General features: G+C 33.6%; 1 protein-coding gene across 1 annotated transcript in view; it reads left to right on the top strand.

The window, feature by feature from the left end:
* ADAMTS19 (ADAM metallopeptidase with thrombospondin type 1 motif, 19) overlaps positions 1–17,018 on the top strand; it is a 293,732-nt gene that overhangs the window by 177,903 nt on the left and 98,811 nt on the right. Inside the window, exon 12 of the mRNA XM_011981215.1 lies at positions 13,724–13,825. Coding sequence (XP_011836605.1) covers positions 13,724–13,825 — 102 coding nt within the window. The remainder of the gene's footprint in view (positions 1–13,723; positions 13,826–17,018) is intronic.

Below are 17,018 nucleotides of genomic sequence, written 5' to 3'. Positions count from 1 at the left end.
AGAAAATGTGGTACATGTACACTATGGAATACTATACAGCAATAAAAAAGAATGAGATCATGTCTTTTGCAGGAACATGGATGGAGGTGAAGGCCATTATCCTTAGCAAACTAATGCAGGAACAAAAAACCAAATACTGTTTGTTCTCACTTATAATTGGGAGCTAAATAATAAGAACTCATGAACACAAAGAAGGGAAAATAGACACTGGGACCTACTGAAGACTGGAGGGTGGGAGGAGGGAAAGGATCAGAAAAAATAGCTGTTGAGTACTAGGCTTAGTACGTGGGGGATGAAATCACCTGTACAACAAACCCCTGTGACATTGAGTTTAGCTATATAGCAAACCTGTAATATACCCCTGAACTTAGAATTAAAGTATAAAACAAATTTTTTTAAAAAACTGAAGACAAGTGGAGCAAAATAAAGGCTGAGATTAGACGGTTGATATTTTTTCCCAAAGGGTTTGACACACCATTATTTGAAGCTATATGGGAATGCCTGAATATATAGTGTGTCAGGAAGTATAACTTAAAAATATAGCAGAAAATAGTTCTAACTGTGGAAGACTGAAAATAGTTTGCACTACGTAATGACATTTCAGTCAATGGACCACATGTACAACAATGGTCTTATAAGATTATAATCTGTATTTTTACTGTAACATTTCTATGTTTAGATGTACAAATACTTAGGATTGTTTTACAGTTGCCTAAAATATACAGTACAGTAACATGCCATACAGGTTTGTAGCTTAGAAACAATGGGATACACCATATAGCCCAGGTGTATAGTAGGCTATCATCTAGGCTTGTGTAAGTACACTCTACAATGTTCACACAATGACTACATTGCCTAATGACACGTTTCTCAAAATGTATTTCCATCATTAAGCAAAGCATGACTGTAGTTCTGCTACATACATATACACCGTCAATTGACTCTATGTGGAGTCACCATACCTGTCAATCTGTCATTTAAGTGCTATACAAAACAAATCTCCTGTATAGTAAGCTCCTTCACATTATCAAAGTTGTCAGCCCTTTTGTCATTGTATCTCTAGCATCCAAATAAGTGTTCAATAAATACTTGGTGAATGAATAAGTGAATCAATTGAATAATGGGGTACTGATTCTAAATTTTTCACTCATGTAAAACACTTGAGTCTCAGAAATATATCAAGATAACATGATAACCTTTTAGAATATTAATGCAATAACTACATAAAAGCCTACTTATGCTATTGGGCAGGTAGCTTGTTTCACAGCTTATTCATAATTCAATTAGGCATCCTTATGGCATCCTTATGACCAGCTCATTTCTAATCAACTACAAATAAACATCAAGCTTTGTAGTGTGAGCGTTCATAGCAACCTTCAACATGTGTGTTTCATGCAGAATCTTAAAAACAAGGTAACTCTGAATATGACAAAGGCAGTTGGGCCATAGCATCTAAATTAGATGTTTCTCTTCCATACTTATAAACAGATATTTAAATACAAACACTGGAGGCTCAGCATTATGCAATAATTAATGATATAAATTTACCCTTAGGATAACAACTTACATCTGCAAAATGTTTAAAGGCACAGATGTAGAGATTCTGGTGAAAAATCTTGATCGCAGGCAATAATAGCTCACTCTTCTGCATTAATTTGCAGAATTAATGGCTGACTTCTTGGATGGCCTTGTTCCTGACTCCTAAGCAATTGGTGCCTGGTACCTTCAGGCCATCTGGCATCTTGTGGGTGAGCCAGCTCCAACTGCATCAAGTCATTGTAATAGCTTCCTGAAATTACTTAGCCTGGCTGAAATACAGAGGTATGGAAGGATTTTTCCTTAGAACTAGTGAGAAGTGGCCCCGTAGGAGTTAACCTTTTTTTGAAAAAGAAGGAAGTGTGATAAAATTGAAGACCTCCAGGAAACTTAAGATCCTGTCTTTGTGAACTAGGCACACTATGAATTGCATATGTATTAAATAGATAGAAAAGTTTATAGTATAACTGAATCATATAATGACCTTAAATATTGACATAGAAAGTTCCAGTTTTACATTTCTCCTGTATCTACTTTATTCATCCAAGTTTGTAGGACTCTCTCAAACTTCTCCTTGAAGCCAATGCACAGACTGGAATTGAAATAAAGTAATGGCAAGAAAACACAATTATGTTTGCACCAACCTAATATTATGAAAAACTGTAGAAGGCCTAGACTCTGTAATTTGGCATTGCAAAATTCCGGAGGCAACAAGAATTTGGATTTAAAAAAGGCTTAACATGAAATAGTTGGAGGACATAAACTGCATGATTTAAGACTTACAAAGCTGCAGTAATGAAGACAATGTGGTGTTGACGAAAGGAGAGACTTAACTCCTCAGTGGAACACCATAGAGAGTCCAATTATAGACTCTCACATATGTGTACAATTGATTTCAACAAAAGTAACAAGGCAGTTGAATGGGTAAAGAAAAGCTTTTCAACAAATTGTGCTGGAATAATTGGATATACATCTTTTAATATTACATCATATTATAAGATAAAATTAACCCTAAATGTATTATAGACCTAAATGTGGAATCTACAAAACTATAAAACTTTAGGGAAAAATGTAGAGGAAATATTTTTTTAATAGGACACCAGGAGTATGAACCATAAAAGAAAAACAAAACAGAAAATTATCGTTTGAAATGTATCAAAATAAATTATTTTATGTTAGGAAAACTCTGTTAAGACAATGAAAAGGTAAGCCACAGAATGGGTGAAAATATTTATAATAGGCATATCTGACAAAGGATTGTTGTCCAAAATATATAATCCCTGTAATAGTAATAAAAGACCAAGCAATACAATTAAATGGGCAAAACATTTCAACAGACAATTTAGAAATGAAGATATGCAGATAGCAAATAAACTCCTTAAAAGATGTTTAACATCATTCATATTGTATCAAAAAATGCAAATTAAAACCATAAAGACCTGCATTTGCATATACATTGCAATATCTTAAGTTTAAAGAATTGAAAACACTAAATTGTTCCTGATAATACAGAGCAATCAGAATTCACATACCGCTACTGGTAATATAGTATAGTCACTTTGGGAAAATTTTAGGTGTTTTTAGGTGTTTTTTGTTTGCTTGTTTGTTTTTGTTGTTGTTGTTTAACACTTAACCTTTCACCTCTTATGTGATCCAAACTTTCCACTCCTAGATCCAAAAATATACACTGCATGATCTCTTTAAATTTATTGAGACTCGTTTATAATCTGTCCAGGTGAATGTACTATATGCATTTGACAGAATGCATTTCCACAGTTGTTAGTGTTTCATAAATATTAATTAGGTCAAAGTTATTAATAGAGTTATACAAATAATCTTTTATTATGTGTATAGATGTTCTAATAATTACTAAAGTGGGGAATTTAAATATCCTACTGTGACTGTGCAGCTGTCTGCTCCCTTCAATTGTGTCAGATTTTGATTCATACCTCATAAAGCTTTATTGCAAGACACTAATACAGTTATTATTGTTATGTCTTCTTGATGCATTATGTCTTCTTATTGCATTTCTTTTCATTATGAAAATGTCTTCTTTATCACTGGTAGAAGTATAACTTATTTATATTGAAGTTTATTATATCTGATATTAATCTGTGTTTATTTTTTGCATGGTATAATATTATGCTTTTATTTAGTTTAAATGTATCCATGTACTATTTCAAGTGAGTTTCTTGTAGTAAGCATGTAGTTAAGTCTTGATTTTAATCTGTTTTAAAAATTATAACCTTTTAATTGAGGTAGGTGTTTCATTAATGTTTAATCATTGATTAAACAATGTGTTTGAATTTAGGTCTTGATTTTATAATTTATTTTTTAACTCTTTATTTCCCTCTGATCCCCATTAGTTTACTTTTATGTTATTTGAATTCTCTTTAGGATCCTACTTTATCTATTACATTTTTAGCTATAATCCTTTACCTCTTTAAGAGACCTGATCTGGGTCTAGGTCTGGGATCACACATCTTTATTTAAAGGGCCAGATAGTAAATATATTAGGCTTGTCAGCAGCGAAGCCTATGTTGCAACTCAAATCTGCTGCTCTAGCTCAAATCAGCCACAGATAATATGTAAGTGGATGAGCAAGACAGGTGGCCAGTCTCTGGGCCATAGTTTGCCGAACTCACCTCTATGGATTAAAATAGAAACCCTCAATTTTTCTGAATCTATTTAGAGTTATTATAGTACTATTTCATTTGGAATTATTGGAATATGCAACCACGTACGTGCATTTAGACTTCCTCATTCAGTTTTTCTGTACTACGGTCATTATATATATATATATAGAGAGAGAGAGAGAGAGAGAGAGAGAGAGAGAGAGAGAGAAGGCATCTGTGTACATTGTAGACCATACAATAAAATTGTGTACATTCTACTTTATATACATTGCATGTATTTCAAGGATTAAGAATGTAAAAATAGTCTTTCACTTTTAGCTTGATATTTACCCTTTCCATTGTTCTTCATAACTTCCTGAAGATAGGAGTTTTCCTTTGGTTTCATTTTCCTTCTCCATGTCTTTTAGTTGGGTTGCTAGTGACAAAATTCTCTTAATTTTCTTTCATCTGAAAATTTTCATTTCACCTTAATTTTTGAAATATATTTTCACTAGATATAAAATTATAGGTTGACTTTTTCTTTTTGTTTTACCATCTCAGAAACATTCCTCTATCTTCTCTTCTCCATAGTTTAAGATGAGAAATATATAGCCCTTGGATTGTCATTTCCCTGTAAGTAATCTGTTGTTTCTTCCTGTTTGTGTGCAAGATATTCTCCTTATCTTTGGTTTCTAGAAGCTTGACTATAATGTGTCTACATATGCTTTACTGCATATTTATCCCATTGGAGGATTGTTGAACTTACTAATTTTGTAAATCTCTGCCTTTTCTCAAATTTGGAAAGAAGTTTTTAGTAATCATTCCTTTAAATACTTTCCTACCTCTCCATCCTCTCCTAAGAATAGGTACACACATTAAGTTTTTTGATATAATCTCACAGCTTTCTGTAAATCTTTCAGATTTTTCAATATTTTCCCTTTCTCCTTCAGAGTGGGTAGTTTCCTTTAAACTATTTTCAAGCTTACTGAATTTTTATTATTTCCATCCTGCTCAAATCCATTCAGTCAACTTTTAATTTTACATATTGTATTTTTCACATCTAAAGTGAAAGTTTCAATTTACTTTTTTTAAACTTTTCTCTTGAGATATCTTTTCATTTATTACAAGTAAATTTCCATTACCTCACTAGGTGTATTCATAAAGGCAGTTTCAAATTTTATGAAAATCGTAACACATGTGTCATCTCAGGTTTGAATTGTTTATTTACATTTTTAAAGAAAGGGTTGCATTTTGCTGTTCTACATATGCCAGTGATTTTTACTTCTATACTAGAAATGTTGTTGTTATATTGTAGAGCAAGCATGAGCAAACTATGGCTTAAAGTTTTATTGGAACACAGTGACACACATTTTTTCATTAATTTTCTATGGCTGCACTCAAGCTACAATGGCAGTGTTGAATAGCTGCAACAGAGACCACCTGGCCAAGAAGCCTAAAATATATACTATTTGGCAATTTACAGAAAGAGTTTGCTGACCCCTGTTGTAGAGGCTCTGGATTCTGTTATATTCCTTAAAAGACTGATTTTTGTTTTCACAGGCAATTACATTAATTAGATGTAAACTGGAAATTTTGTCTCATCTATTGTAGGCAGTAGCTCATATCTTAGATCAATTCGTTTTTCTCTTATCTGTGCTATTTGTAGGGTGTGTTGTGTATGTATGGGTCAGGTGCCAGGGGAAGACTTAAGCTCCTCTGATTCTATTCCCTCTGGGATGCTCCCTTCAGTTTATGGCAGCCTTGACCACCTCAGTTTCTGTCTTTATGACTCTATAAGATGATGTTTTTCCCAGTTGGCACCTAATGTCAGGACACAATAGTGGGCATCTGTCAGGTTAAAGTTGCAAAAATGATGAACTAACCTTGTGCCAGTTTTTTCAGTTCCCCTCAAAAGTGTGCCTGTTGAATGCAATCACTTTCACAATTGCCATGCACAAAAAATAAAATATGTAGGAATACAGCCAACCAGGGAGGTGAAAGATCTCTACATGCAGACATAGAAAATACTGCTCAAAGTAATCAGAGGTGACACAAATGGAAAAACATTCCATGCTCATGTATAGGAGAATCAGTATTGTTAAAATGGCCATACTGCCCAAAGCAATTTATAGATTCACTGCTATTCCTACTAAACTACCATTGATATTCTTCACAGAATTAGAAAACCTATTTTAAAAGTCATATATAAACAGAAACAAGCCAAAATAGCCAAGGCAATCAAGCAAAAAGAAGAAAGCTGGAGGCATCATGTTACCTGACTTCAAACTATACTCCAGGGCTGCAGTAATAAAAACAACACGATACTGGGACAAAACAGACACATAGACCAATGGAACAGAAGGGAAAACTCAGGAATAAGGTTGCACACCTACAGCTATCTGATCTTTGACAGACCTGTTCAATAAATGGTGCTGGGATAACTTACTAGCCATATGCAGAAGATTGCAACTGGGCCCCTTTTTAGGCCACACACAAAAATTAACTCAAGATGGATTAGATACTTACATGTAAAACCCAAAACTATAAAAAACCTTGGAAGACAAACTAGACAATACCATTCTGGACATAGGAACAAGCAAAGGTTTCATGACAAAGACTCCAAAAGCAATTGCACCAAAAGCAAAAGAAAAAGAGAGAGAGAGAGAGAGAGGGAGGGAGGGAGGGAGGGGGGGAGGGAGGGAGGGAGGAAGAGAGGGAGGGAGGGAGGGAGGGGATCTAATTAAACTAAAGAGCTTCTGCACAGCAAAAGAAACTATCAAGTTTCCACCAAGAGTGGACAGACAGCCTACAGAGTGGTAGAAGATTTTTGCAAAGTGTGAATCTAACAAAGATCTAATATCTAGCATCAATAGCAAACTTAAGTTTACAAGCAAAAAACAAGCAACCCCAATAAAAGGTGGGCAAAGGACGTTAACAGACACTTTTCAATGCAGCCAACAATCATATGAACATCGCTAATCACTAGAGAAATGCAAATCAAAACCACAATGTAATACCATCTCACACTAGTCAGAATGGCTACTATTAAAATGTCAAAAAATAACAGATGCTAATGAGATGTGGAGAAAAGGGAACACTTACACACTGTTGATGGAAGTGTAAATTAGTTCAACCATTGTGGAAAACAGTGGGGCAATTCCTCAAAGAGCTAAAAACAGAAATAGCATTTGACCAGCAATCCTATTACTGGGTATATACTCAAAGGAATTATAAGTTATTCTGTTACAAAGACACATGCACGCATATATTTACTGCAGCACTATTCACAATGGCAAAGACATCGAATGAACCTCAACGTTCATCAGTGATAGATTAGATAAAGAAAATGTGGAATGTATACACCATGGAATACTATGCAGCCTTAAAAAATGAGATAATGTCCTTTGCAGCAACATGGATGGAACTGGAGCCATTATTATTAGCAAACTAATGCAGGAACAGAAAACCAAATGCCACATGTTCTCACTTACAAGTGAGAGCTAAATGATAGGAACTTGTGGACACAGAAGGGAACAACACGCATTGGAGCCAATTAGAAGGTAGAGTCCAGGAGGAGGGAGAGGATCAGCAAAAATATGTAATGGGTACTAGGCTTACTACCTGGGTGATGAAATAATCTGTACATCATACCCCCATGACACAAGTTTAGGTATAACAAACCTGCACATGTACCCCTGAACTTAAAAGTGAAATTTATGTATTTATTTATTGAGACAGTTTTGCTCTGTTGCCCAGGTTGGAGTGCAGTGGCGCCATCTCAGCTCACTGCAACCTCCAGCTCCCAGGTTCAAGCAATTCTCCTTCTCAGCCTCCTGAGTAGCTGAAATTACAGGCACCTGCCACCACATCCGGTTAATTTTTGTATTTTTAGTAGAAACAAGGTATTACCATGTTGGCTAGGCTGGTCTCAAACTCCTGACCTCAGGTGATCCACCTGCCCCGGCCTCCCAAAGTTCTGGAATTACAGACATGAGCCACCGTGCCTGGCCAAAAGTTAAATTTAAAACAAAAAGTGTGTTGCCTTGGTTCACTCTCCAGAGCCTTCAGGAAGTTGTTTTTTGTATTCTGTTCACAGTTTATAGTTGATACCTACAAGAGGGTTGGTTTTTTGAGAAATTAATCTACAATTCCAGAAGGAGAATCTTTTTATCTTAATTCTGTATCATTTTTCTTTAAAAATTTAAAATAGGCTCTTCCTTTTTTTTATTGTTTTCTTTTCTTTGGGGGCCTCCATTATATAGATATTAACAGTTCTCCTTTCTTTTAATTTCTTCTTATTCCCTTTCTTTATCACTTCCTGATGTAACTATGAAAGAGTCCCTTACAGCTTGCTGCTTCATTCATTGACTGTCCATGGGTTACATTTCCCTTTCTATGCCTATCACTTTACTTCTGCCAGTAGCTATGTATGTGGAGTGGAGGAGGTGAAAGAGAGAATGTCGACTTATTCAGCTGGCAGTGGCCAAATCTTCTCTGTTAAAGGATAAAGTTTCTAGGATGTAAATGAGCTAGATTTCTAACATTTCTTCCCACTAAAAGAAGGTTTATAATTAATGTTTAAATCCAATAAGTGTTACATTGTGTAGTCAATGTTTATTAAGATTTATCCTCATTTTTATCAGTCTCTTTGCTTACCATTGCTTTTCAGTCCTTTCTTATAAGGTCCTATTTCTTTTTCTTAAAAACATCATTGAGAAGCACCTTTGGGGCAGATCTGTAGAAGGTAAACACTCAGTGTTTGTTTCATTGAAAGGGCCCTTATTTAACCTTCAAACCTAAATAAAATTTTAGCTGAGTTCAGGAGTGTAGATTGACAGATTTTTTTTCTCTTTTTTGCTTCTTTGAATATATCATAACTTCACCTCCTTACACTGGTATCAAGATATCATCTTTGCCATGTGCCTAATCTGAAGAGAAAACTTGCCATATTTGACATCTATTATGATATTTGCTATAGATTTTCTTAGATGCCCTTTAATTATAAAGAAATTAATTTCAATGACTAGTTTGCTAAGATTTTTAAGTGAATGTTAAATTGCGTCACGTATTTTGTATCCACAGATATAAAAATCATAGATTTTAAGTTATTGAAGTGCCCAAGTACATTAATTAAATTCCTAATATCAAACTTACCTGTATTCTGAGGAAGAAAACCTAATTTGGTCATGGCTAGATTCAGCCTGTTAAAATTTGTTTAGCATATTCAGATCTTATAAATGAAGTAGATCACTATTTTTACTTTCTTTTAAAATCCCCCTCTAGTTTGGATATCATAGTGTTTAGAAGTTGTATAGGAACATGGATAGAGCTGTAGGCTATTATCCTCAGCAAATTAACACTGGGACAAACAAAACAAAACAAAACAAAACAAAACGAAACACACATACACAAATAACTGCCGGGCACAGAGGCTCACGTCTGTAATCCCAGCACTTTGGGAGGCCGAGGCGGGCGGATCAACTGAGGTCAGGAGTTCAAGACCAGCCTGGCCAACTTGGTGAAACCCATCTCTACTACAAATACAAAAATTAGCTTGGCATGGTGGCAGGTGCCTGTAATGCCAGGTACTTGGGAGGCTGATGCAGAAGAATTGCTTGAACCCGGGAGGCAGAGGTTATATTGAGCCAAGATCATCGTGCTACTGCACTCCAGCCTGGGTGACAAGAGTGAGACTCTGTCTCAAAAACGACAACAACAACAACAAACCAATTACCACATGTTCTCACTTACAAGTGGGAGTTAAACAAAAACTTATGAACACAGAGAAGGAAACAACAGACACTGGGGCCTACTTGAGCGGGGAGGGTGGTGGGAGGGAAAGGAGCAGAAAAGATAACAATTGGGTACTGGGCTTAATATCTGGGTGATGAAATAATCTATACAATAAACCTCTGTGAAACATGTTTACCTATGTAACAAATCTTCATATGTACCACTAATCCTAAAATAAAAGTTAAAAAGAAGTGATGCCCTCTTTTTCTGTTCTCTAGAAAGTTTCTGTGTTTTGAGAATCTACATTCCTTCAAAGAGTGTTAGTTTTTGGACAGGTGTATTCTTTGTGGGAAGATTTTTAACAGGCATACCTATTCTGTGGTTATAGAATTGTTCACCTTTTCTATTTCTTCTTGATTTCACGTTAGTAAATTTTAAGTTTCTATTTTTCAATTTCATATAGTTTTCAAGTGTACTGGCATAGATTTAATTATAATGTCTATTTTCTGTTTGAACTGTTATCTGTTATGCCCTCATTTGTTATTCCTAATAGTATTTTTTTTTGCCTTCTCTTTTTGCTTGATTAATTTTCAATTATATTAGTCTTTATAAAGAACTAGAGTTCAGCTTTATTTTCCCTTTTGAGTCTTTGTTTCCTATTTTAGTACTGTCTCATACACACACACATTCACACAAAGTTATTCTAATTATAATAAAGTTCTGTTATTAGAAAAGAATGTTTCTAAAATTTTATTTTATATCTGAATTACCTTTGCAATCTGTCAAGTTATTGAAAATGTATTTCAGACAGTAATGCAGGGAAAAGAAAGTAGTTATATGTCCAAGGATTAATTATTACTTCAATGCGTATGCAGTTAAAATTGTCTTATTTTAACATAAATTTCAGAACATCTTAATGGAACTATTTGTTGTAAAAGACAGGCAAGGGTACAGGTTAGCTTTGAAGATAAATTTTATAAGATTTGTACAGGACAATTAACCTTCCATTTCAATACATAGTACATTTATGTAACATTTAAAAAGCCTATTTGAGATAAACATCCAAGTACATATTATATTCTTTCAATAAACTCTTTTTGTTATAGAAGCGTAACAAAGGAATATTGTATTATTTTTATTAGTTTACTAGAAAATGCTGGGTTGTGCATCTCTGTTGTAGATTCCTATGCCAAGCATTTTAAGTTATAGATATTTTCTTAACTGATTTATTAAGTGGTTTCAGCAACTAAGTTGAAAAAAATATTTTACTCTTGCCTGTGTAACATATGGACAGTGTTTGGTTCTAATGTAATACCGCAATTCCCCATTCTGCCCTTTAGAAAGGGCTTGCTATTATGTACCTCTAATGTGACATATCTGAGGTATTCCACTTTTCAAGGTGAAAACCGTACATACTATTTCTGCAACATTTTATTGCCTTGTGGCAGTTTGGTTTGAACTTCTAAATCTTAGTTACTTTTAAGACTGAGGCTATAATTTATTTACCATAAGATTCCTAGACCTGCAGAACAGAAAGGATAAAAAACATCTCTGAGAGAGATTTTATTCTACGTGACCATGCTTATCTTGAAAAGCTGCCAAGTTTGCTTGTGTGCTCTGAGTGTCTCAAGTAGGAATCAATTAGAGTACCTGCTGTTTCAAATAGCAGCAGATAATGGTGGAAGAACAGAATGTAGACTACCAACAACGTTCAACAAGCAAGCATTATTCCAAAACTACAGTGTAGATTTGCTTTTTCAGTTCAGTATGCATTGGTTAACCAATGAACTTGAATAAATTAATTATTGTTATGTGATAACTAAGTTTTATTAAATGCAAGTAAAGAAAAATTCTTCTTTGAAATTTTCTTCTAAAGAAAATTCAACATTTGACCCTGTAATTATCAAACATCCTTGACAGACAGTTCCTAGATGGATGAAAAATTTTTGGAATCAAAAATGCTCAGGTTAGACATCTGATAATTGAAATATTCTTAAATGTCTCCACAAAAGTACATGAAAAACATTTGACCTCTTTGCCTATTTTCAAGAGTTTAAAATTTTACAAAGGGGCAATATGATTTATAGGCATTCTTTACAATAATTTTCTAGATGAATTTTTGGTAAATGCTATGGGCAGTTAGAAGCACGCTAGTTAAGCTAAATCATATCCTAAATATAATAAGATATATTTGTGTGACATATTTTGAAGCTGGAAAAAAGGTCACAGAAAAGAAAATAAGGTAAATTAAATATATCTCACTCTCTCCATAGACTATTGAATTTTAAAAGCTACAAACAGTTCAGAAATCTAAAGTATAGGAAAATAATATGTTGGAATTTGCAACAAAGTAAGTATTAGAGCAATTAAATATTAAACATATTGAAAAAATATGTTTCAAATAGGCATGTCACAATTTAAATATATTTTTCAAATATATTTAATAGATTTGGGTCAGAAGTTAACTTTAATTTTGCTGTGATTTTTAGTCTGTTTTGAACACCAACACCAGAATAAGTTTCCCAAAATAACCTATTATCTTATCAATCTGCTGCTGCTCAACTGCTAAATAGCTTATTTTTCCCTACAAACATAAAGACCCTAGTCTTTCCTGACTCTTCTGTCTTTTCAACCTTGTTTTTTGCTACTCTCCCCCATGATATCCCTACTCCCCATTGCACCAGTCTGCTCACCTTTTCATAACTATGCTTTTCCCATTTCTACTTGTTCTGTCTTTATTGACCTGTTCTCCTCCACCCTCTTCTCCCAATGTCTGGATAGGTAGTAACACAGTCATCTTCGCTATGGATTTAATACTCAACTCATTTTTTTTTCTTTTTTGAGACAGAGTCTCACCCTGTCACCCAGGCTGGAGTGCAGTGGCACTGTCTCAGCGCACTGCAACCTCTGCCTCCTGGATTCAAGCAATTCTCATTCCTCAGCCTCCTGAGTAGCTGGGATTACAGGTGTGCACCACCACACTCAGCTAATTTTTTAATTCACTTTTAAATGTCCTTTATGGATTTCATATTTCTGCACAATTGTTAACAATATTTTTGAGTCTAAAAAATGTCAACCACCTTACAGAAATAGAAAGTCTTTATTAATGTGTGTGTTGGCCTCTTCTTATCTGTCTGTGAGCTGACCACAATCATAGCTGTGTCTGAGGTTTTTGACAATTTTTCTATTACATTTCCTCAGAGTTCTCTTTCCTTATTGTTGCCATGTTTCAGCTGCCTTATCCCAGTATTTTTTAATCCCTTTAACATATCCCTAGAAAATTTTCATTGTGTTCCGAAGATGTAAAAATCCTTCATATTGAGGTAAAAAGTATTGATAACAATTTACTGAAACATACACACTAAGACTATATTGTGTCAGGGGTCAAGACTGTATAATGAATTAATAAAGTACTAACCATGACATTTAAGCATAAAATCAGAGCATAAGTGGGAACAGACTTTAGGGCAGCTGACAATGAATTTATAACACAAAAACAAACACTTATTCTTCCAGCTGGTCCATGTGTCATAGTATAAATGATTATTTCTGTCTTAAGTTTTTCTGTTGTATCTTGTGTAACCATATGTGTTTTATTTAAGGAGGTTTTAAAAGATTTAACTTTAGTAAACAGATTTTTCTATCATTATGTATCAATCTTCCCATCACTATAAATGAGCCCTATACTATTTCAATTACAGGTTTAATATTTTAAGTACCAAAAGCATATTTTTCTTCAAATAATTTTTGTTGTTTTACCAAAATAGCTTTCTTAACAGTGATTGGCTTCACTTAAAAAAATGTGATACCTTCCCCTTATAGTGTGCCTTTGTTTTCAGCATGTTATTTGCACAGGATTATGGTGCAAGGTAGAAGGTGAGAAAGAATGCAAAACCAAACTAGACCCACCAATGGATGGAACTGACTGTGACCCTGGTAAGGTAAGTCATTTGTGTTGTCTGAATTTAATAAGTATACTAGGTGAAACTTGAGAAACTTGCTTAGCACTGATGGAATTATTTCAGTATATACAAAAAATATTAGTATTTCATCAATTTTAACATTTATACTTTATAAAATCTGTGGTTGTTTTGTTAATATCAATGTGGTGGGTTTTATTTTATTTGTTGTTGATTATGAAAATGTTGAGAGTCATATATATACATTAATATAGCAAAAATGTGAACTTTTTTTACTTTTTAAACAGAAGTAAATTAAGCACAAATAATAGCATAAATGGTAAAATTTCTCATCGCCGATGAATCCTTTCAAGTATAAAATCATTGACTTAGGAGAGCAACTGAGTATTTTTTCCTTGTCAATATAATAATCATCCATAAAATATTCCAGTTGACATTTGGAGATTAGTAAATATTTGGCTGTCTGTGTAGTTTAACGTACTTCATAAGACTTTAAAAATGTATTAGTATACATTTCCAGATCAAAATAACTGCTGTTAAAAATTAATTTTCCTTTGAGGAATATGAAGAAGATGGATTTCATATGCATTTAATAATTATGGTTAACATAATCAAAAGATAACAGATCAATAGTTTACATAATTTTCTAATTTGCATACTGTGATGGGAAAGTAGAATTGTTATCACTGTACTCAGTTGCAAGATCAGAAAGCTTGCCTCTGAAGTGCATGAATGTGTATTACATTTGAAAATAAATAGCAACACAAAGAACCTATAGATTGCTTATGGTGAAATATTTGAAGAAAACATGAAATTATGTGGAATTTTATTTTAAAAACATATTGATTTGAAAAATGGACAGAAATGAAGGTATTCAACTTCTAGAAAATCATCTGAAGAAAGTACGCACACAGATGCACATATATACACATACACATGCACACAAAGATGCTTAGGTAAGAATGCAGTTTGTAATGGAGAGAAATGAGAAACAATAAAAATATTCATTAGGAGATGAACGGTCACAATGTAGTTGTTAAAAAATGAGGGAGATACCTATGTTCTAATCTGAAGAGATCTATAAGACATGGCTGTTGGTTGATAGGCATGTCAGAAATACTGATACTTTATAATATGATTTGACATTTAAGGAAAACACAGTTTGTATACACACACACAAGCACACACACACAGAAGTATATATTTTCAAACTCATAAAATTAGCTAGGCATGGTGGCGCAGGCCTGTAATTCCAGCTACTCAGAAGGCTGAGGTGGAAGGATTGCTTGAGCCCGGAAGGCAGAGGTTGCAGTGAGCCGAGACCGCACCATTGCACTCCTGCCTGGGCGACAGAGCCAGACCTTGTTTCAAAGACAGAAAAAAAAAAAAAAAGAAAAAGAAAATATAAACACAAAACTCCAAAGTGTAACTAGAAGTTACCTCTTAGGAGGGAAGTAGAATTGATGGCTGGGAGTATATCGATGAGATGGGTGAATATAACTTTTCTGCAGACATTTCTGGATTGTTTGACATAAGCATGCATTCATTTATTACTTCTATGATTTCTTTAATTAGAAAAGAAAAATGTACAAATTGTTTACATCCCAACTATTTTTGAAAAAAAAAACTAGAAATATTTTATCACTACATATTATCAGTAAGAAACTGATTCCTTAGAGGGAATTTCTGTGAAATATCAGTTAATTGTTTACAGACTGTTCCAAATATTTCCTATAAGCTTAAACAAAGCATCAGAATTTGGGTCTGTTTTATTTTTTAAATATATACACAAAAGTACAAGAACCTGTGTATATCAAGCAAGCCTCCTGATATTGTGCTGAGTAATTTATTGCTTGAATCATAAAACTTTGCACCAGCAATCATTTTTATCATCCCTGAAACACAAAAGCAGTAATATTAAGAGATAACCAAACATGAGTCCTCAAACGTCATATAACTTGTTCATCTTTAGTTTTTTAGCAATATAAAAATCTCTTTACTTTTATGATCTGGCACCTTCAATATTTTTCTGCTATGATTTTTTCCCTTGTATGTATAAACATAATTTGCCTTCTTGAAATCTTCAAAATAAACTTATTTTGGCAGTTAAAACTGTAATTACTGAACAAAAGTAAAATGTTTTGTTTTCCTATAATTGTGTTAATGATACTCTCTTAGAGGTTCTGTAATGCTTTGTATTTTGAAATAACTAATGAACCTCTCAGTTTTCCAGGCCTCGTGGGCTTCTTCAAATACTCATCTCTTCCAGCTCTTGTAGAAGCCATCGTGAAAATAGCTTCCAACACTCTGCCATTGTGTGCAGGAGTGCTAAAATATTTGAATGCTTGCAACCTCGCACTAAACATTGTTAGTTCAGTACATTGCTATCTAAGAGACAAAGCTTGGGATTTTGCAATTGATAACACTCTAGTGATATTAATCACATTGTATAAATCTAGTTAATCTAAGAGTATATAATTACATCTGAGAAGGTGCTTACAGAATTTTATACTTCTGAATGATTTTTAACAAAGAGGTTTATGTACTTTTTATGGACAGCATATTGCAAATTGAAAACAACTTGTTTTCTTCTCTTTTTATATTTTTTATATAATTTTCATATTTTACAACTTACAATACAAATATCAACGTGTGGGCATTTACATTTCACAGAGATTAGTGGGCAAAATGATTTATTAAAAAATAATAAATGTATGTATTTTACTTTCAGTACTTGCTAGTAATGAAAAGAGGGGAAAGAGACATTAAATACCAATTTACTAGAACTTTAGACTGTTTGGAAGGATTCTATGTAATATATTTTAGTTATTTATTTTCCCAAATTGAGATTCTTGAAATTGCCATCATAATTTATTATTGGAAACAATGAAGACTGTAATATCCTAACATATCACAATGTGCATATGTACACAGCTTTTTGCCTTCCTTCCTCCTCTTCTCTTTTCCACAATATATGTACAAGATTTGATCAGAGGCTGATCAGACTCCTTTGACATCTTTACAGACCCCTTTCAAATGTGTGTTTTCATGAACTTCCTAGACATGTCCACATAAAAATTTGGGAGTATAGAACTATAATTAGCCTGTTAGGTCACGCAGTGTCCTCAGGTGGTCTGTATTACATAATTCCTTAGTACTTTTATAAATCAGACTGAATTAATAGATAAGACAATTTTTTAGTGTTTTCAACAAT

The sequence above is a fragment of the Mandrillus leucophaeus genome, unplaced genomic scaffold, assembly GCF_000951045.1.
Source record: "Mandrillus leucophaeus isolate KB7577 unplaced genomic scaffold, Mleu.le_1.0 Scaffold221, whole genome shotgun sequence".
Classification (NCBI taxonomy): Eukaryota; Metazoa; Chordata; class Mammalia; order Primates; family Cercopithecidae; genus Mandrillus; species Mandrillus leucophaeus.
Note: the sequence above shows the minus strand (reverse complement) of the source record. Positions and strands in the feature narration are given on the sequence as shown.